This window comes from Mya arenaria, chromosome 5, assembly GCF_026914265.1.
Source record: "Mya arenaria isolate MELC-2E11 chromosome 5, ASM2691426v1".
NCBI lineage: Eukaryota > Metazoa > Mollusca > Bivalvia > Myida > Myidae > Mya > Mya arenaria.
Window position 1 is genome coordinate 38,828,530 of NC_069126.1, and position 21,841 is coordinate 38,850,370.

The window sequence follows — 21,841 nt, forward strand, 5'->3', positions numbered from 1 at the left end:
TACATTTTCAACATTTATTTTGATTCAACAGAAAAAACATTGCAACCAGATTTCATAAACAAGAGCTGCGAGTAAGACAGTGCTCTCGACTTAAGTACATGTTGTATGGTGCAAGCATAGCTTGATTCCTAACACCAAAGTCTACACTAAGATATAGCCTAAACTTAAAACAAAAAAGTTCAAGCAATAAATTAATCCGAGAGCTACCTTACACTTAATTTATGCTATAATTTCTGCCAAGTGTTGTATAAACATGCATGGGTCACTGTGATGTACTGACCTCAGAAATTCAACATGTTAATAAGACTAGAGCAAATCAGATTAGAGAAATTTAACCTGAAGTGCCTTATGTGGATTTTCAATCAACTTGCAGGGGTTGGTGAGATATCTGCTTGATAAAAACTACACGCAAAATTTCTAACAAGGGCCATAATTTGCATAAAAATTAAAATCATCATTAAAAGACATTTTTTTTAAGATTTCAACAATGTTGGTGTACATTTATATAACATCTGTTTTTACAAAATATGAGATCCAGTGATGTACAACTTGTCTATTTGATGTTTTAAAACTGTTTAAAGCATTATTTTAAGATGTTTTACATACTTGTGTATAAATGTATTTGTTCATTTATAGACAATGATAAGATGCCATACACCAGCTGTACACCATATTTGTAACATTTTAAGCTTCAACATAATACATTGGCATTTCTGCATATATATATATATGACTTGTATATATACATAACGTAATAAATTGAAAAAAAACCCAATACAATTTATGTCACTATAATATAATCAAATAATATTTCTGTAGAAGAAAGTGTATGGTACAGTCCAGTCATTATGATTTCCTCTAATAAATTACTTTATAGAAATAATCAGTTACACTTGAGATTTATTAATTATTATACTAAATAAACATTTACTTCAATGTAAAGGGAAATAACCAAGAATTAACTACTACATCATTCATATACTATTAATCTAAGTTTCAATGTTTAATTGCCTTGCATGCTGATAAGGAAATCTCTGCATTATATTTTTATGTTCATATTTGCCTAGCAAAGTCAGACTAGTTCACACTATAATTACCAAATAGTGTTACATACAAGTTAACTGAGCCAAAAAAGCCACAACACAAATCTAATATCTTATAGATCAAACAAAATAATTTAACCATTTAATTACAACAAAACACACAATAAAAATGCCAAAATAATCCATCCCTTTAAATGTACCAAAAATGAAGTATAAATCCTAGAGCATGAACGGCTGTCAGGATTCCTTGCCTGAAGTCCGTTGTGTGGCAGAATTGAAAAGTTCATTAAGCTGGGCCACTTGTTCATCGCTAAAATTCTCTAATAATTCTGGGCCAAGATTATTCCCGATAGTCTGTTTCTTCTTTCGTCTCGATAACTGCTTTGCCAACGTCAGATAGTATTTCTAGCACATGAAAAAACAAATAAGATCATACATCATCATATAACATAATTTTATCATACATGTACATCATCATATAACGTATCATACATCATCATATAACATATCCATCATCATATAACATATCATACATCATCATATAACATATCCATCATCATATAACATATCATACATCATCATGTAACATATCATACATCATCATGTAACATATCATACATCATCATATAACATATCATACATCATCATGTAACATATCATACATCATCATGTAACATATCCATCATCATATAACATATCATACATCATCATGTAACATATCATACATCATCATGTAACATATATCATACATCATCATATAACGTATCATACATCATCATATAACATATCCATCATCATATAACATATCATACATCATCATGTAACATATCATACATCATCATGTAACATATCATACATCATCATGTAACATATATCATACATCATCATGTAACATATATCATACATCTTCATATAACATATCATCATACATCATCATGTAACATATATATCATCATATAACATATCATACATCATCATGTAACATATCATACATCATCATGTAACATATCATACATCATCATGTAACATATCATACATCATCATGTAACATATCATACATCATCATGTAACATATCATACATCATCATGTAACATATCATACATCATCATATAACATATCATCATACATCATCATGTAACATATATATCATCATATAACATATCATACATCATCATGTAACATATCATACATCATCATATAACATATCATCATACATCATCATGTAACATATCATACATCATCATATAACATATATCATACATCATCATGTAACATATATCATACATCATCATGTAACATATCATACATCATCATATAACATATCATCATACATCATCATGTAACATATATATCATCATATAACATATATCATACATCATCATGTAACATATCATCATACATCATCATGTAACATATCATACATCATCATGTAACATATCATACATCATCATGTAACATATCATACATCATCATGTAACATATATCATACATCATCATGTAACATATATCATACATCTTCATATAACATATCATCATACATCATCATGTAACATATATCATACATCATCATGTAACATATCATACATCATCATGTAACATATCATACATCATCATGTAACATATCATACATCATCATGTAACATATCCATCATCATGTAACATATCATACATCATCATGTAACATATCATACATCATCATGTAACATATCATACATCATCATATAACATATCATCATACATCATCATGTAACATATATATCATCATATAACATATATCATACATCATCATGTAACATATCATACATCATCATATAACATATCATCATACATCATCATGTAACATATATATCATCATATAACATATCATACATCATCATGTAACATATCATACATCATCATGTAACATATCATACATCATCATATAACATATCATCATACATCATCATGTAACATATCCATCATCATATAACATATCATACATCATCATGTAACATATCATACATCATCATGTAACATATCATACATCATCATGTAACATATATCATACATCATCATGTAACATATCATACATCATCATATAACATATCATCATACATCATCATGTAACATATATATCATACATCATCATGTAACATATATCATACATCATCATGTAACATATATCATACATCATCATGTAACATATATCATACATCATCATATAACATATCATCATACATCATCATGTAACATATATCATACATCATCATGTAACATATATCATACATCATCATGTAACATATATCATACATCATCATATAACATATCATCATACATCATCATGTAACATATATATCATACATCATCATATAACATATCATCATACATCATCATGTAACATATATCATACATCATCATGTAACATATATCATACATCATCATATAACATATCATCATACATCATCATGTAACATATATATCATACATCATCATATAACATATCATCATACATCATCATGTAACATACATCATACATCATCATGTAACATATCCATCATCATGTAACATATCATACATCATCATGTAACATATCATACATCATCATGTAACATATCATACATCATCATATAACATATATCATACATCATCATGTAACATATCATCATACATCATCATGTAACATATATCATACATCATCATGTAACATATATCATACATCATCATGTAACATATATCATACATCATCATGTAACATATATCATACATCATCATGTAACATATCATACATCATCATATGACTGTGGCCTTATACTGTATCATACATCATCAAATAAGTTATAATAACTTATACTAAGTCACTCTAGTTAGCACGATGTTGTGCGAGAGTGTGGTCTTGTGTTGTGGGGGGAAACAGGAGTGCCCGGAGAAAACCCACTTGTCTGGCTTGGTGACCAATAACCAAACTAACATGTGTCCAGGCCGGGAATCGAGCCCGGGTCGCCTTGGTGGAAAGCGAGTGGGCTAATCACTGCATTAATGTTTGAAAATAGTATTAATTGATTTTTTTGCATGATTCATCATCCACAATGTACCAAAATCTCCCAAAACAAACTGGGTTCTTAGAATTGTGGCCAAGTGAATACTGTACCATCACAACAACAACAACAACAACAACAACAGCTAAGAGTGACTGAATATTATGATAGGTCAAATAAATAGATATTCCACTATCATATAAAACTAAATAAAAAGTGAACAACTTTTTGTTTTGAAAGAGTCATAAAATGTTGTATAATATCGGTGCTTACAGTCCATTCGTCCATGAAGATTCGAGCCTCAGTTGGAGAACACTGCTTGTGCCGCTTAAACTCCTCCTGCACATACTTGTCTCCCATGGCCTGCAGACAGAATGCACAAATAATATATACAGATGTCACTGTTAGTGTTACAGCATGTGCATCTGGGAGGCCACAGTCAAATAAATTGGTTACAACTGTTAATGATCTGGGAGGCTATACTCAACTATAAATGTTACTGTTAGAGTAACAGCATGTCCATCTGGAAGGCCACAGTCAACTAAAGAGGTTACTGTTAGTGATATTGACTAACATTAGGGAGGCCACAGTCAACTATAGAACTTACTATTACTGATACTGCACTTATGTATGGGAGGCCACAGTTGACTATAAATGTTACAGTTAGTGATACTGTACTAACATTAGGGAGGCCACAGTCAACTATAGAACTTACTGTTAGTGATACTGCACTTGTACGGGAGGCAACTTTCAACTATTGATGTTACTGCTAGTGATCATACTGCACTTACATCTGGAAGGCCACAGTTGACTATAAAGGTTACAGTTAGTGATACTGTACTAACATTAGGGAGGCCATAATCAACTATAGAACTTAGTGTTACTAGTACTGCACTTACATCTGGAAGGCCACAGTTGACTATAAAGGTTACAGTTAGTGATACTGTACTAACATTAGGGAGGCCATAATCAACTATAGAACTTAGTGTTACTAGTACTGCACTTACATCTGGAAGGCCACAGTTGACTATAAAGGTTACAGTTAGTGATACTGTACTAACATTAGGGAGGCCATAATCAACTATAGAACTTAGTGTTACTAATACTGCACTTACATCTGGAAGGCCACAGTTGACTATAAAGGTTACAGTTAGTGATACTGTACTAACATTAGGGAGGCCATAATCAGCTATAGAACTTAGTGTTACTAATACTGCACTTACATCTGGAAGGCCACAGTTGACTATAAAGGTTACAGTGAGTGACACTGTACTAACATTAGGGAGGCCATAATCAACTATAGAACTTAGTGTTACTAATACTGCACTTACATCTGGAAGGCCACAGTTGACTATAAAGGTTACAGTGAGTGACACTGCACTAACTATAAGGGAGGCCATAATCAACTATAGACGTTACTGCTAGTGATATCGCACTTACATCTGGGAGGTTCAAGTCACCTCAAGTGCACTCAGTGACAAGCAAATCTAGAAATTCAGGGCATTGGCATTAGAATAGAAAATCTCTACATAAACAAGAGGCACATCAGTGCCTGTGCTCCACTGGCCAAAAGGTTCAAGCAAAGACCACCTAACGATCATTTTCATCAAGTTTCATAGAAATACAATCATCAATTTTTGAGGAGGAGTTATTTAAAAAAAATTTTTACTTTAATAGCTCTGGCTGCCATGTTGTGCAGTGGACCGAAATGATTTGGGCAATTTGAGTAAAGGAGCACCAAACAAACATTTCTGTCAAGTTTTATCGAAAAAAGGTCATCGGTTTCGACGACAAGTCGTATAAAGTTTTTTTTTATTTTTTAGCTCTGGCAGCCATGGTGTGCAGTGGACTGGAACCATTTAACAAATTTTGGTTAATGACCACCCAAGGAACATTTATGTAAAGTTTCATCAAAATCTGATCATCGGTTTCTGAGAAGATGTAGTTTAACGTTTTTTTCTATTCTTAGCTCTGGCTGCCATGTTGTGCAGTGGACCAGAACTGTTTGGGCTATTTTGGTTAAGGACTACCCAAGTAACATTTCTGTCAAGTTTCATTGCAATACGATCATCGGTTTCTGAGGAGAAGTCGTTTAAAGGTTTTTCTATTTTTACCTCTGGGGGCCATCTTGTGCAGTGGACCGAAACCATTGAAGCAAATTTGATAAAGGACCATCCAAGGAACATTTCTGTTAAGTTTCATCAAAATCTGATCATCGGTTTCTGAGAAGATGTTCTTTAAAGGTTTTTCTATTTTTTTGCCCTGGCAGCCATGTTGTGCAGCGGACCGGAACCATTTGAGCAATTTTGGTTAAGGACCACCCAAGGAACAATTCTGTCAAGTTTCATCAAAATCTGCCTATCCGTTTCAGAGGAGATGTCGTTTAAAGATTTTGCTATTTTTAGCTCTGGCGGCCATATTGTGCAATGGACCGGAACCATTTGAGCAATTTTGGTAAAGGACCACCAAAGGAACATTCCTGTGAAGTTTTGTCAAAATCCGCTTATCAGTTTCAGAGGAGATGTCGTTTAAAGTAAAAGTTTACGCACGCACGCACGCACGAACTCACGACGGACAATCTGTGACGACATAAGCTCCATGGCCTTCGGCCAGTGGAGCTAAAAATTGTTCATTGTTCCACTTACTTTTGAAAATAGTATTAAAAAGTTACAAAAATGTAACCAGGTTACAATTACATAACCAGGGTTCCATACATTTGAGATCATCTTTCTTTGCTTAATATAAAAATAATAAAATTGTAAGTGCATTTAATAAAACAAAAGTATGACTTCAGAGACTGTATTATACTGTATAGATTGGTGGCATGTTACCTGTAGGCCGTAGGGCATCCCCCTGTGGAGCCTGAGCAGGGCCTTGTACAGGGCCCTCACCTGGGACACATGACTGCTCATCACAATCAACCTGAAACAAAACACATCATGTAATTATAAGCATTATAGTGGACAATACTGAGCATATTCAGTTCAATGTAGTGTTGGATATCCCACTATGAAATGTATCATGTCTTCTTCCATATAGAACGACGCGCTGCTGTATTTTTTTTAACTCGAGTGGCTATACACCTCACATGCCTTAAAAAGTCTCTTTTAAATGAGCTTTTAAAAACAGTCTTGAATCTCTATCATCATTGGATTATCTTTATCATAGTCTTGGTAGTTGTCATCATATGCAGGATCCTTGGAGTTTCTCAACCAGTAAGTTGATAGTGCGCTTCATTATCTGATATCACCAGGGAAAAAGGAATGTTTATATACAGCAAGGTGTTCTAGCATATGGCAGCAAACTTTTCTGTGTCCTTGTCCACACAAAAACATTGGTGGGACAGGGACTTCTTTGGGGCAGTTGACAATTCTATATATCAAAGTGCATGTAGCCCTAGAGTGCCCATGTGGCTATAAGGGTGACTGCTCTAGCATGGCTTTGGCCAATCACATATCTTGCTGCTCTTCCCTGAACCCTTTTAATCTTCAACTTGTTATCATTTGTATGAGCGTCCCATATACACTTGCATACTCTCTTAAAGGTCAAACTAAAGTTTCACACATGTTAGACCATGTCCTTGTTTTTTTTCAGCCATTTTCAGGTATTTCTCTGTACAAAAGCTCTTGTTGTATTTGACGAATGGACTTTGTTGTGGATATGCGTGTTCCAGCTTAAAGACTTATGTAAATGAAATACAATGTATTTTTTGCTGTCTACCACTTCCACTGATAATCAGATTATCCAAGTATTTATTACTATTGTTAATTTTGTCATGCTGTGTTGTTATAAATGCAGAACTTAACAGTTCTGGATAGAATTCTATTATCCAATTGGCTTCCTATTGTTGAAGTTGATTAAGGTCAGTGCTTAAGTGTCTTCCTCTGTCTTTATCTTTCTATACAAGATGCAATCATAAGCAAAGAGTATGCATATGTTGCTTTTCTTTCAGATGATGTATTATCTGCTCTTTTCCACAAGCTGGCCGCTATGTATGTGAGTCAAAGTATACGGCGTCGTGGCCCCCTTATATCATTACATGTTAACATATTATTGTTTTTTATTCTGCCCTTTTTGGGGCCGAAATTAGGCCCCATTCTCCTGAAAAAGTAAACATTTTTCTCATACCCAGATAAAAAATCCCCTTTAAAAAAAGTTGACCTCTAAACATTTAGCAAATGTCGCATTTTAGTACCATTCATGAATAATTTATGTCGAAAGTTTATTTAATAAAAGGTTTGAAAACAAGTTGAACACTATATGAATCATGTCAGTATTTTTCCCCATTTTGCCAAATCGACGCTATCAAAAGGCCCTGCCACCATTCACTGCCTTGTTAAACAAGAGATGGTAGGTCAATATGATATCCATGGCGCTATTGTCAATCATCTCATAATCTGTACAGAACTGGTTTAATAGAGACCCCTTTTCCTCCAGAAATGGAGGCATTTCTTGAGTATCATGAGAAATACTGAATATTTTTGAAAGATATTTCATATCAAAAATCTAAAAAAAATCCGACAACGTACAATTATTTGGACTAACTTATAATATGATATTAAATATGTAAAGATCAGTACATTCAAGTCAGGAACAAATATCAATTTATTTGGAAAATAACAAACACATTCAGTAATACAATGTCGGAAATTTTAGAAGTCCGACGGAGAATGGGTACGGATTAGGCTATTTATCAAAATGAGATTTTAATCAGTGTTTTCACAAAACCACTTCGCTTATTGTTAGTTACTTCAACAAATTACCTCTTCGGGTGTGCTTCCTCTTCAAAAGTATGATTATATTACCGTAACACGCATAAAATGTATAAAATTGTTTACATAAGAAAAATACGATTGGCGTAAAATCCTATGTTGTAAAATGCGGTGCTGTACTGTACATCGAATTACCGGAAGACTATAAATACAGTACTGTACTGTATGTGCAATGGAAATTCCGTACTTTCGATTTTACTGTGAAACATTCTTGAGAACTCATCATTTTAGATAATCAGCAGAACACGTCAAATGCGAAAGGGTTCGTTAAGTGTTTGATCTTATCATATTTGTATTACGAAAGACGGGGTTTATCATATTTTTTTTCAGATTTACAAAAGGTCTGAAGATAATACACTAAAGGCCTACTTTCGCTTTGGTCTATCGGTAAATTGACTGTTTTTTCTTCTTCTGGAATTTACATAAAAATTTATATTTTCTCAATATTTCCCCTGGATTTAGTACCATGAGGCGGTAAAAACCTCCTCTCTGATACTAGGTACTCACGGCCTTTTTGGACGGTACAGTACACTAGTCTATTATTCCTGCAGGTTATGGCTTGATAACCCACATACCCCAGGATGACTTTTAAGTTGAATTTCGATAAGGGAGTTGGCCCTCCCCGAGTTGGGAGGTATTTTCGAAGCCAAAATTGCCACGAGGGACACGATAAATGAGATATGGATGGTCATTTTGGGGAAAAAATAAAAAGGAAAAAAGGCTACCCTCTTTAGAGCCACCCCACCCATCGGCTGCAGCCAATAGTTATGGCTTTATCCCAGTGAGAACCGTACATGCCGTCTTCGCGACGTTCACGCGCCCGCGGTTCGAAATATTTCAGATTGATGCACGGGGTTTCAATTCGGTAGCACGAGAGGAGTTTGTTTAGGATTTTACCGAGTCCACAACAGACAACATATACTGTCTCCATCAAAATGTAAGTATCTATCAGGTGTTTCCGGTACGGATAGAAAAATCCGACCAGAGGGCACGCGCGTAAGCCGGTCGTTATCGGTCACGCAGCGTGCCCGAGGGTTGGATTTTTCGATACGGACCGGATAAACATGATTGATATTTTTTCTTGCATACCGAAAATTATGAATTTGTGGAAAAATTCACGTAGAAAACGCACTTTTGTACATTACACCAAAAGGCGCCTGCGACGTTGTGTACTGACGTCATAAAGCGCAGTAATTTTAAATCACTATCGACGTCAAATAGTTCCTTAAAAAATCGCGCTTTAACGATTATTTATTTTCGATTTTAATTAAAAGTATTAAAACTTATATTTTTGAATCCGCTTTAATGAAATTGCATAATATAATTGTCATAAACCATACAATAAAAGAAATAAGAAGTGGTGCGTTGTTGCGCGTGACTCATCTTACAAGGGGGGTGTAAGATGAGTTTTTCCAGCACCGGTCACATGACCGGAAACACACGTCCGGTATGCAAGAAGAGATTTTCCAGCACCGGTCGCATGACCGGAAACACACGTCCGGTATGCAAGAAACGGATTTTACACAAGAACATTCATTAATCTACAAATGTTTAATGCAATAGATGTATTTGCATATATTGTATATATTTAAATGTTGTCAATTAAATATTGGAGGAAAGCAAACATATGGAAATAGTCAAAAATCAATTTACTCAGTTTTCATGGCATAATCTGCATCGATCGCGATTTGTGTGTTATAAACCATCGAATTATAGTTGTTAGTTAGTGTTTGAACATTATAATTACTTAAGTCAGGTTAAGGTCAGAAATATTATGGTATGTGAAGTTTACGTGTACACACTAAGAAAATGTAATTTAACATGTGTCAGGGTTTATTTCCTTGATGTCACGAAATGACGATAGTTTAAATGTCACAGTTGTATGACGATGGATTATACTTTCAGACTAGGGAAGGAAAATCCAAATTCTGTCACAATTTCTTTGAATCGACCTAAAAGCTGCTCTGGCGCCATGTAGCTATCACGCAACCGAAATAAAGTGTTTATTTACTATCAAGAGTATTAATCATCGAGATATGATTATAAAAAGCAAGTATATTCTAGAATTATTTCAATTGCCGGTTTATGTTAATAACATGGTCACAATTTAAATCTGCTTTGGCCCTATTGACTTTAACATTATACCAAAACAGTGAAATATTTTTTTGGAACTTTATATATACATGTATGTTGTTGCCTATTTTTTAGGGATCATGCATTTGACCGAAGAAACGTAATTGGATGCCAAAACCGAAGCCAGCATGTATTTCAATTATGGACGAGCTGGAGCTTCACCTTGTGGATTCTTCAGATTTTACATTACGTGCAATACGGACTAACACACATTTAATGATTAACCTTAAAATGCGTTATATAACTTATTGTAACATTTTTTTTTAATTACGTGTATATTTGGAAGTGTATAATGTATACACTCTAATAAATAGTCTCATTGCTTGAGAATGTTGTATACATCTTCCTGTTTGGTTACGCTTTTCCTAACAATTCGGTAACATATATGTCTGCCCACTCCATGTAGAGATGGTACAGTGTATTGCACTCCATCCACAGAGAGGAAATATATGTCTGCCCACTCCATGTAGATATGACGGTAACAGTGTATTGCACTCCATCCACAGAAAGAGAATATATGTCTGCCCACTCCATGTAGAGATGACGGTTACAGTGTATTGCACTCCATCCACAGAAAGAGAATATATGTCTGCCCACTCCATGTAGAGATGGTAAAAGTGTTGTACTCCATCCACAAAGAGGGAATATATGTCTGCCCACTCCATGTAGAGATGGTACAGTGTATTGCACTCCATCGACAGAGAGGGAATATATGTCTGCCCACTCCATGTAGAAATGGTACAGTGTATTGCACTCCATCGACAGAGAGGGAATATATGCCTGCCCACTCAATTTAGAGATTGTAAAAGTGTTGCACTGGGACATAAATCAAGAGGCCCAAACCACTGGGACATAAATCAAGAGGCTCAAACCACTGGGACAAATCAAGAGGCTCAAACCACTGGGACACACCAAGAGGCTCAAACCGCTGGGACATAAACCAAGAGGACCAAACCACTGGGACATAAACCAAGAGGCTCAAACCACTGGGACATAAATCCAGAGGCTCAAACCACTGGGACAAATCAAGAGGCTCAAACCACTTGGACAAACCAAGAGGCTCAAACCGCTGGGACATAAACCAAGAGGCTCAAACCGCTGGGACAAATCAAGAGGCTCAAACCACTGGGACAAATCAAGAGGCTCAAACCACTTGGACAAACCAAGAGGCTCAAACCGCTGGGACATAAACCAAGAGGCTCAAACCACTGGGACATAAACCAAGAGGCTCAAACCACTGGGACATAAACCAAGAGGCTCAAACCACTGGGACATAAATCAAGAGGCTCAAACCACTGGGACATAGACCAAGAGGCTCAAACCACTGGGACATAAACCAAGAGGCTCAAACTACTGGGACATAAACCAAGAGGCTCAAACCACTGGGACATAAACCAAGAGGCTCAAACCACTGGGACATAAACCAAGAGGCTCAAACCACTGGGACATAAACCATTACCAAGAGGCTCAAACCACTGGGACATAAATCAAGAGGCTCAAACCACTGGGACATAGACCAAGAGGCTCAAACCACTGGGACATAAACCAAGAGGCTCAAACTACTGGGACATAAAACAAGAGGCTCAAACCACTGGGACATAAACCAAGAGGCTCAAACCGCTGGGACATAAACCAAGAGGCTCAAACCACTGGGACATAAATCAAGAGGCTCAAACCACTGGGACATAAACCAAGAGGCTCAAACCACTGGGACATAAATCAAGAGGCTCAAACCACTGGGACAAATCAAGAGGCTCAAACCACTGGGACAAACCAAGAGGCTCAAACCGCTGGGACATAAACCAAGAGGACCAAACCACTGGGACATAAATCAAGAGGCTCAAACCACTGGGACATAAATCCAGAGGCTCAAACCACTGGGACAAATCAAGAGGCTCAAATCACTTGGACAAACCAAGAGGCTCAAACCGCTGGGACATAAACCAAGAGGCTCAAACCACTGGGGCAAATCAAGAGGCTCAAACCACTGGGACAAACCAAGAGGCTCAAACCACTGGGGCAAATCAAGAGGCTCAAACCACTTGGACAAACCAAGAGGCTCAAACCGCTGGGACATAAACCAAGAGGCCCAACCCACTGGGACATAAATCAAGAGGCTCAAACCACTGGGACAAATCAAGAGGCTCAAACCACTTCGACAAACCAAGAGGCTCAAACCACTGGGACATAAACCAAGGGGCCCAAACCACTGGGACATAAATAAAGAGGCTCAAACCACTGGGACCAACCAAGAGGCTCAAACCACTGGCACAAACCAAGAGGCTCAAACCACTGGGGCATAAACCAAAAGGCTCAAACCACTGGGACATAAATCAAGAGGCTCAAACCACTGGGACATAAATCAAGAGGCTCAAACCACTGGGACATAAACCAAGAGGCTCAAACCACTGAGACATAAACCAAGAGGCTCAAACCACTGGGACATAAACCAAGAGGCTCAAACCACTGAGACATAAATCAAAAGGCTCAAACCACTGGGACATAAACCAAGAGGCTCAAACCACTGTGACATAAATCAAGAGGCTCAAACCACTGGGACATAAACCAAGAGGCTCAAACCACTGGGACATAAATCAAGAGGCTCAAACCACTGGGACATAAACCAAGAGGCTCAAACCACTGGGACCAACCAAGAGGCTCAAACCACTGGGACAAACCAAGAGGCTCAAACCACTGGGACAAATCAAGAGGCTCAAACCACTGGGACATAAACCAAGAGGCTCAAACCACTGGGACATAAACCAAGAGGCTCAAACCACTGGGACATAAATCAAGAGGCTCAAACCACTGGGACCAACCAAGAGGCTCAAACCACTGGGACATAAACCAAGAGGCTCAAACCACTGGGACCAACCAAGAGGCTCAAACCACTGGGACATAGACCAAGAGGCTCAAACCACTGGGACATAAATCAAGAGGCTCAAACCACTGGGACAAACCAAGAGGCTCAAACCACTGGGACAAATCAAGAGGCCCAAACCACTGGGACATAAATCAAGAGGCTCAAACCACTGGGACAAATCAAGAGGCTCAAACCACTGGGACAAATCAAGAGGCCCAAACCACTGGGACAAACCAAGTGGCTCAAACCACTGGGACATAAATCAAGAGGCTCAAACCACTGGGACATAAATCAAGAGGCTCAAACCACTGGGACAAACCAAGAGACTCAAACCACTGGGACAAATCAAGAGGCTCAAACCACTGGGACAAATCAAGAGGCTCAAACCACTGGGACAAACCAAGAGGCCCAAACCACTGGGACAAATCAAGAGGCTCAAACCACTGGGACAAATCAAGAGGCTCAAACCACTAGGACAAATCAAGAGGCTCAAACCACTGGGACATAGACCAAGAGGCTCAAACCACTGGGACAAACCAAGAGGCTCAAACCACTGGGACAAATCAAGAGGCTCAAACCACTGGGACAAACCAAGAGGCTCAAACCACTGGGACAAATCAAGAGGCCCAAACCACTGGGACAAATCAAGAGGCTCAAACCACTGGGACAAACCAAGAGGCTCAAACCACTGGGACAAATCAAGAGGCTCAAACCACTGGGACAAATCAAGAGGCTCAAACCACTGGGACAAATCAAGAGGCTCAAACCACTGGGACAAATCAAGAGGCTCAAACCACTGGGACAAACCAAGAGGCTCAAACCACTGGGACAAACCAAGAGGCTCAAACCACTGGGACAAATCAAGAGGCTCAAACCACTGGGACAAACCAAGAGGCTCAAACCACTGGGACATAAATCAAGAGGCTCAAACCACTGGGACATAAATCAAGAGGCTCAAACCACTGGGACAAACCAAGAGGCTCAAACCACTGGGACAAATCAAGAGGCCCAAACCACTGGGACATAGACCAAGAGGCTCAAACCACTGGGACAAACCAAGAGGCTCAAACCACTGGGACAAATCAAGAGGCTCAAACCACTGGGACAAACCAAGAGGCTCAAACCACTGGGACAAATCAAGAGGCTCAAACCACTGGGACAAACCAAGAGGCTCAAACCACTGGGACAAATCAAGAGGCTCAAACCACTGGGACAAATCAAGAGGCTTAAACCACTGGGACAAATCAAGAGGCCCAAACCACTGGGACAAACCAAGAGGCTCAAACCGTACGTTGTTGCTGTTGTTAGACAATTACCAAACGTCAAAAGATGAAAGGACAAACAAGACACGTACAATACGAATAATTGGAGATTAAACCAAGCCCATGTTTCACAAAAATATAATTCAAGTATTTACTCGAAATAACGGTCAGCAAATGTAACCATTTTAAATAATTTTACTGCCTTTGGAGACAATTCATACATATATTGTGTTGTTATAATTGCTTCGTCGACTGTTGAAGGAAATTATATTTGAAGTAAGAAAGATGCTTAAGTATAATTACTCAGAATTCATCAGTGTTTCTCAATTGTTTTATACATAAATGAAATAGTACATAATGGCATACGAAGAAAAGCTTACACTGTACTTGTCAGTGAGTAAATACATGAACTGATAAATTGGACTCAAGTACAATTTTGGCTTTATAATTATTTGTTTCTATTAACTATTGCCTAAATATGTGTATAGACACTATGATAATGTGCTCTTTAAAAGGTACCGTAAATCATACACATGCGGTTATGTAGTAAAAACAATTGAGTGAAGTATGTTTGTGATACTAGGGACCTGTCTGCGGACATATTTATCATGAAACTTTAATTGTCATGTCATTCTAAGAAACATTTATGACTAATCATGTTGAAGAAAATGTGAACCGATATCTCTGTGTCCTATATTAATTCCTCGAAAAAATATCTCCAAGTTCTTCATATCTTGCAATAAACCGTGACACGAAGATATGACATTAGATGTACGATCGTCATACAAACCGTGACACGAAGATATGACATTAGATGTACGATCGTCATACAAACCGTGACACGAAGATATGACATTAGATGTACGATCGTCATACAAACCGTGACACGAAGATATGACATTAGATGTACGATCGTCATACAAACCGAGACAAGAAGTACAAAATAATAAAAAAAGTCTTGCTTGTACATCATACTGTATATATAGTTCTGATATTAAACAGGAAAAATAATGTCATTGGAAAGCCATACATTCATAATGAAAATGATCGTACATGTCGAATGATATCATTTTACTAACGGGACACCACATTAAGTCATATACCTGTGGTTTCAAGTTGCATAGCGATGACCCGTAGTTATTAATCTGTGTCTAATTTTGATACGACTATTCAGAATTTCATTATTAAGTATTTCTGACTGTGTCAATTTTTTTTAGAAATTCAAGTCCTGCTTCTTCCTTCGAACCACCAGTAAGTTGAAGGCGGATGTCGACGCCGACGTCGCCATTATGGGCGGTTCCCGAGGAGCTGCCCCAGTTTGTGCGCCTGCCGCCCAACTATACGTGCGTGATGTGCGGGTTCGCTCTCCGGCTCCCCGTGCAGACCACGTGCGGACATCGGATGTGTGAGGCGTGTGTGCCGCGTCTTTTCCAAAATGGACGGTTGGAAAACGCACTCTGCCCTGTTGGAGAAGCCGACTGCCAATTACTTGATGCCACTAAGGTAAAATATTTTGCTGAGCAGTAACTGTAATTCTGAATGTCTGTTATCGCGACAACGATTTGCCGAATAAAAATATAGTTGAAATGTTGTCATAATGGCAGTTAAGTATATACTAAGTCCTATGCTCTTTTTTTTCTTTTTTATCGTTTTTTATCGTTATGTTGATCATTTTACTTTCTCTATAATTGCAGTATTCAAACTTTTTATTGTAATATTCATTTTGTATAGGCCAATTTCATGTAACCAAAATATTACATTCGATGTATAAGCTTACGGCACAAATGTACCCACTGCAGTCATCAAATGTCTGAATGGTTCATTATCAGTTGACAGTTGACACAAGTACACGTAGAGAGATAGCGCAACTTCCGGTCTACTGTCGCTACAGGAGCCGAAGCTGTGCTGAGACGCCTAAGTGGCAGGATCTGCAGGCGAGTACACACTACTCATGACTACTGTATAATATGAGGGCATCTCGTGTACACACTACTCATGACTACTGTATAATATGAGGGCATCTCGAGTACACACTGCTCATGACTACTGTATAATATGAGGGCATCTCGTGTACACACTACTCATGACTACTGTATATGAGGGCATCTCGTGTACACACTACTCATGACTACTGTATATGAGGGCATCTCGAGTGCACACTACTCATGACTACTGTATATGAGGGCATCTCGAGTACATACTACTCATGACTACTGTATATGAGGGCATTTCGAGTACACACTACTCATGACTACCGTATATGAGGGCATTTCGTGTACACACTACTCATGACTAATGTATATGAGGGCATCTCATGTACACCCTACTCATGACTACTGTATATGAGGGCATCTCGTGTACACACTACTCATGACTACCGTATATGAGGGCATCTCATGTACACACTACTCATGACTACCGTATATGAGGGCATCTCGAGTACACACTACTCATGACACACTACTCATGACTACTGTATTTGAGGGCATTTCGAGTACACACTAATTGTGACTACTGTATATGAGGGCATCTCGTGTACACACTACTCATGACTACCGTATATGAGGGCATTTCGAGTACACACTTCTCATGACACACTACTCATGACTACTGTATTTGAGGGCATTTCGAGTACACACTAATTGTGACTACCGTATATGAGGGCATTTCGAGTACACACTACTTATGACTACCGTATATGAGGGAATTTCGTGTACACACTACTCATGACTACCGTATATGAGGGCATCTCGTGTACACACTACTCATGACTACTGTATATGAGGGCATCTCGTGTACACACTACTCATGACTACTGTATATGAGGGCATCTCGTGTACACACTACTCATGACTACCGTGTATGAGGGCATCTCGTGTACACACTACTCATGACTACCGTGTATGAGGGCATCTCGTGTACACACTACTCATGACTACTGTATATGAGGGCATCTCGTGTACACACTACTCATGACTACTGTATATGAGGGCATCTCGTGTACTGACCACCGTATATGAGGGCATTTAGAGTACACACTACTTATGACCACCGTATATGAGGGCATTTCGAGTACACACTACTCATGACTACCGTATATGAGGGCATTTCGAGTACACACTACTCATGACTACCGTATATGAGGGCATTTCGAGTACACACTACTCATGACACACTACTCATGACACACAACTCATGACATGAGGGCATTTCGAGTACACACTACTCATGACACACTTCTTATGACTACTGTATTTGAGGGCATTTCGAGTACACACTACTCATGACACACTTCTTATGACTACTGTATTTGAGGGCATTTCGAGTACACACTACTCATGACACACTTCTCATGACTACTGTATTTGAGGGCATTTCGAGTACACACTACTCATGACTACTGTATATGAGGGCATTTCGTGTACACACTACTCATGACTACCGTATATGAGGGCATCTCGTGTACACACTACTCATGACTACCGTATATGAGGGCATCTCGTGTACACACTACTCATGACTACTGTATATGAGGGCATCTCGTGTACACACTACTCATGACTACCGTATATGAGGGCATCTCGTGTACACACTACTCATGACTACCGTATATGAGGGCATCTCGTGTACACACTACTCATGACTACCGTATATGAGGGCATCTCGTGTACACACTACTCATGACTACCGTATATGAGGGCATCTCGAGTACACACTACTCATGACTACCGTATATGAGGGCATCTCGAGTACACACTACTCATGACTACCGTATATGAGGGCATTTCGAGTACACACTACTCATGACTACCGTATATGAGGGCATCTCGTGTACACACTACTCATGACTACCGTATATGAGGGCATCTCGTGTACACACTACTCATGACTACCGTATATGAGGGCATTTCGAGTACACATTTCTGATGACTACCGTATATGAGGGCATTCCGAGTACACACTACTTATGACTACCGTATATGAGGGCATTTTGAGTACACACTGCTCATGACACACTACTCATGACTACCGTATACGAGGGCATTTCGAGTACACACTACTTATGACTACTGTATATGAGGGCATTTCGAGTACACACTGCTCATGACTACTGTATATGAGGGCATCTCGTGTACACACTACTCATGACTACCGTATATGAGGGCATTTCGAGTACACACTATTGATGACACACTACTCATGACTACTGTATTTGAGGGCATTACGAGTACACACTACTTATGACTACCGTATATGAGGGCATTTCGAGTACACACTACTTATGACTACCGTAAATATGGGCATTTCGAGTACAAACGACTCATGACACACTACTCATGACTACTGTATTTGAGGGCATTTCGAGTACACACTACTTATGACTACCGTATATGAGGGCATTTCGAATACACACTACTTATGACTACCGTAAATACCGGCATTTCGAGTACACACTACTCATGACAACTGAATATGTACATGATTTTAAGATTAGATTTATGATACATTTTAGACACATTTGGCCACTTGCGCGTATAGACGACCGGAAGAAATCAAGCTTTCTAGAAACACAGGGACATTTCAAGGATACAAAAAGGTAGGTTTTAAAACGCTAACATCATATCAGGCATCTTTCTCGGTTCTTTAATAGCACATATAGTGTATTAACATGTGCCATAACGGTATAAGGCAGATTAAGATGTACTAAAACAAAATACAATATCTTTCTCTACAACATAAACTATTAAATCAAAAACAATCATGGGTTACTCTAAGTGAAAGTGTAATCGACCTTTTATATTATAATGTACAAAATTAATGGAACCGTAATTTTATTGTAGAACAAGGCTTTCAAACAAAGGGGAGATCCACCAAATGCGGGTGTGTTTTATAACGATTTCGACGCTCTATCGGACAACGAAACGGGTCACGTGATTACAGGGCATCATGGCGGGAAAGCAGATTTGCAAACCATGCACCATACTAAGGAAGTAAGATGTTGCTCCGAATATCAAGCTTATCCGGGTAGCTGCAGTGATTGTGGTGGATACTCGTCCTGCTCGGAATGTCGCTTTCCAAATCAAGAGGGGCACATTGATGAACAGAAGTTTGCAAAGTCTTTTCAACGAAAGATTCACGAATCAACCCGGCAATCGAAGGAATCATTGAAGACAAGACCAACACAAGACGAGCTTTCAGAAAACGAGGTTGAACGGGTGACCCGTGACCTGGATAGTATGCCCGACGACAGCCCAGATCATCCCTTTGATAAGCTCCGTAGTATTGTTTACCATGAAAAATTAGATGATATTGACCCACCTGATCTAGTGTCAGATGATTCAAGTGACATTTTAGAAATATCAGAAGATGAGCACATTGGTGGTTATACGTTTGCTGTTGAATCTAAAAAGATTGCTACAGATACCAACCAATCAATAAGACGTTCGATAACTGATTTAAAGAAAAGAGCCCAAACAGAGAATGAACACCAAAGTGCATATAGAGAAAACACTGAACCTCAAAGCCACAAATACAGAGTCACTGTCGACAATTTAGCAGATAACTCGAAGGGAAAAAGATCAACTTCGACAGGTTCAGTCAAAATGGAACCCTTCGGTGCAGCTGCGATATCACACGCGAAACATGTTGATGAAAAAACGAGTAATGAGAACGAAAGAGTAGATTCAGGAATGGAACGTATGGGCCTAGTTCTCCGAACAGCACAGGAAAAACTTATTTGCAAATGGGCGTTTGAAGGGTGGTTTAATGTACAAGAGGAGTACCCGTTCCCGCTACCACAGAACATTTCAACAATAACTGGCCCACGCGGGACAGGGAGCTCAACCGGTCACATGACCATGTTGGGAAAACAACCGCCTCAAATTTCGAGAAGAATTCCAAAGATGTTTCACAGGAAGTCCAATTTTTGTGGTCAGTGTAAGTATGGTAAAGTGCATATCATAGGTAGTCAGTGTAAGGCTGATGAAGTGTATATCCTAGAATCTTTATTCGTAATCTTATCATTGCATCTTTTAATTTTTACTTTGGTTTATATGTTCTTGGTACTGCAAAGAAGTCTGGTGTTGAGAACCGTACTGGTACTAGATGTTGATATTCACATGTATTAGTTTTGTAATTCGAATGTTGAAGTCCACATGTAGGAGTTTAGTGACTCGAATGTTGAAGCCCACGTGTAAAAGTTTACTGATTCGAGTGTTGAAGTCCACATGTAAAAGTTCATTGATTCGAGTGTTGAAGTCCACATGTAGAAGTTCATTATTTCGAGTGTTGGAGTCTAGTATGTAGGAGCTTAGTGACTCAAGTGTTGAAGTCTACATGTAGGAGCTTAGTGACTCGAATGTTGAAGTCCACATGAAGGAGCTTAGTGACTCAAATGTTGAAGTCTAGTATGTAGGAGCTTAGTGACTCGATTGTTAAATTCCACAGTAGGAGCTCCGTGTATCGAATGTTGAAGTCAACATGTAGGAACTTAGTGATTCGAGTGTGAAAGTCTAGTATGTAGGAGCTTAGTGACTCGAGTGTTTAAGTCCACATGTAGGAGCTTATTGACTCGAGTGTTGGAGTTCAAATGTAGAAGCTACGTGACTCGAGTGTTGGAGTCCACATCTAGGAGCTTAGTGACTCAAATGTTGAATTTTAGTATGTAGGAGCTTAGTGACTCGAGTGTTGAAGTCCACATGTAGGAGTTCATTGAGTCGAGTGTTGAAGTCCACATGTAGGAGGTTAGTGAGC

General features: G+C 38.4%; 3 protein-coding genes across 4 annotated transcripts in view; 2 read left to right on the plus strand and 1 right to left on the minus strand.

Annotated features, from left to right (window-relative positions):
• Positions 1-8,955, minus strand: LOC128234280 (succinate dehydrogenase assembly factor 3, mitochondrial-like). Its single transcript, XM_052948430.1, has 4 exons — positions 8,822-8,955; positions 6,890-6,980; positions 4,332-4,421; positions 1-1,448 (listed from the first exon to the last, which is right to left on the minus strand). The coding sequence occupies exons 2-4, from the start codon at positions 6,968-6,970 to the stop codon at positions 1,281-1,283; spliced, it is 339 nt and encodes a 112-aa protein (XP_052804390.1). The 5' UTR covers positions 6,971-6,980; positions 8,822-8,955; the 3' UTR covers positions 1-1,280.
• LOC128234279 (uncharacterized) overlaps positions 8,948-21,841 on the plus strand; it is a 23,014-nt gene continuing 10,120 nt past the window's right edge. Inside the window, exons 1-5 of one of the 2 annotated variants that reach the window (XM_052948428.1) lie at positions 8,948-9,092; positions 16,306-16,591; positions 16,918-17,022; positions 19,602-19,685; positions 19,930-21,025. In XM_052948428.1, coding sequence (XP_052804388.1) covers positions 16,355-16,591; positions 16,918-17,022; positions 19,602-19,685; positions 19,930-21,025 — 1,522 coding nt within the window. In that variant the 5' untranslated portion in view covers positions 8,948-9,092; positions 16,306-16,354. The remainder of the gene's footprint in view (positions 9,093-16,305; positions 16,592-16,917; positions 17,023-19,601; positions 19,686-19,929; positions 21,026-21,841) is intronic. The other variant, XM_052948429.1, reaches the window with a different exon arrangement.
• LOC128235670 (bifunctional endo-1,4-beta-xylanase XylA-like) lies at positions 11,572-14,770 on the plus strand. Its single transcript, XM_052950474.1, has 2 exons — positions 11,572-11,637; positions 14,123-14,770. The coding sequence occupies exons 1-2, from the start codon at positions 11,572-11,574 to the stop codon at positions 14,768-14,770; spliced, it is 714 nt and encodes a 237-aa protein (XP_052806434.1).

Excerpts from the sequence above, each read along its gene's own strand:
- LOC128235670 (XM_052950474.1), top strand. The coding sequence starts at position 11,572 with ATGGTAAAAGTGTTGTACTCCATCCACAAAGAGGGAATATATGTCTGC. Across the intron at positions 11,638-14,122 it reads GCCCACTCCATGTAGAGATG|AGGCTCAAACCACTGGGACA; the intron begins GTACAGTGTATT and ends ACATAAATCAAG.
- LOC128234280 (XM_052948430.1), bottom strand. The coding sequence starts at position 6,970 with ATGAGCAGTCATGTGTCCCAGGTGAGGGCCCTGTACAAGGCCCTGCTC. Across the intron at positions 4,422-6,889 it reads GGATGCCCTACGGCCTACAG|GCCATGGGAGACAAGTATGT; the intron begins GTAACATGCCAC and ends TTCTGTCTGCAG. Across the intron at positions 1,449-4,331 it reads TCTTCATGGACGAATGGACT|AAATACTATCTGACGTTGGC; the intron begins GTAAGCACCGAT and ends TTCATGTGCTAG.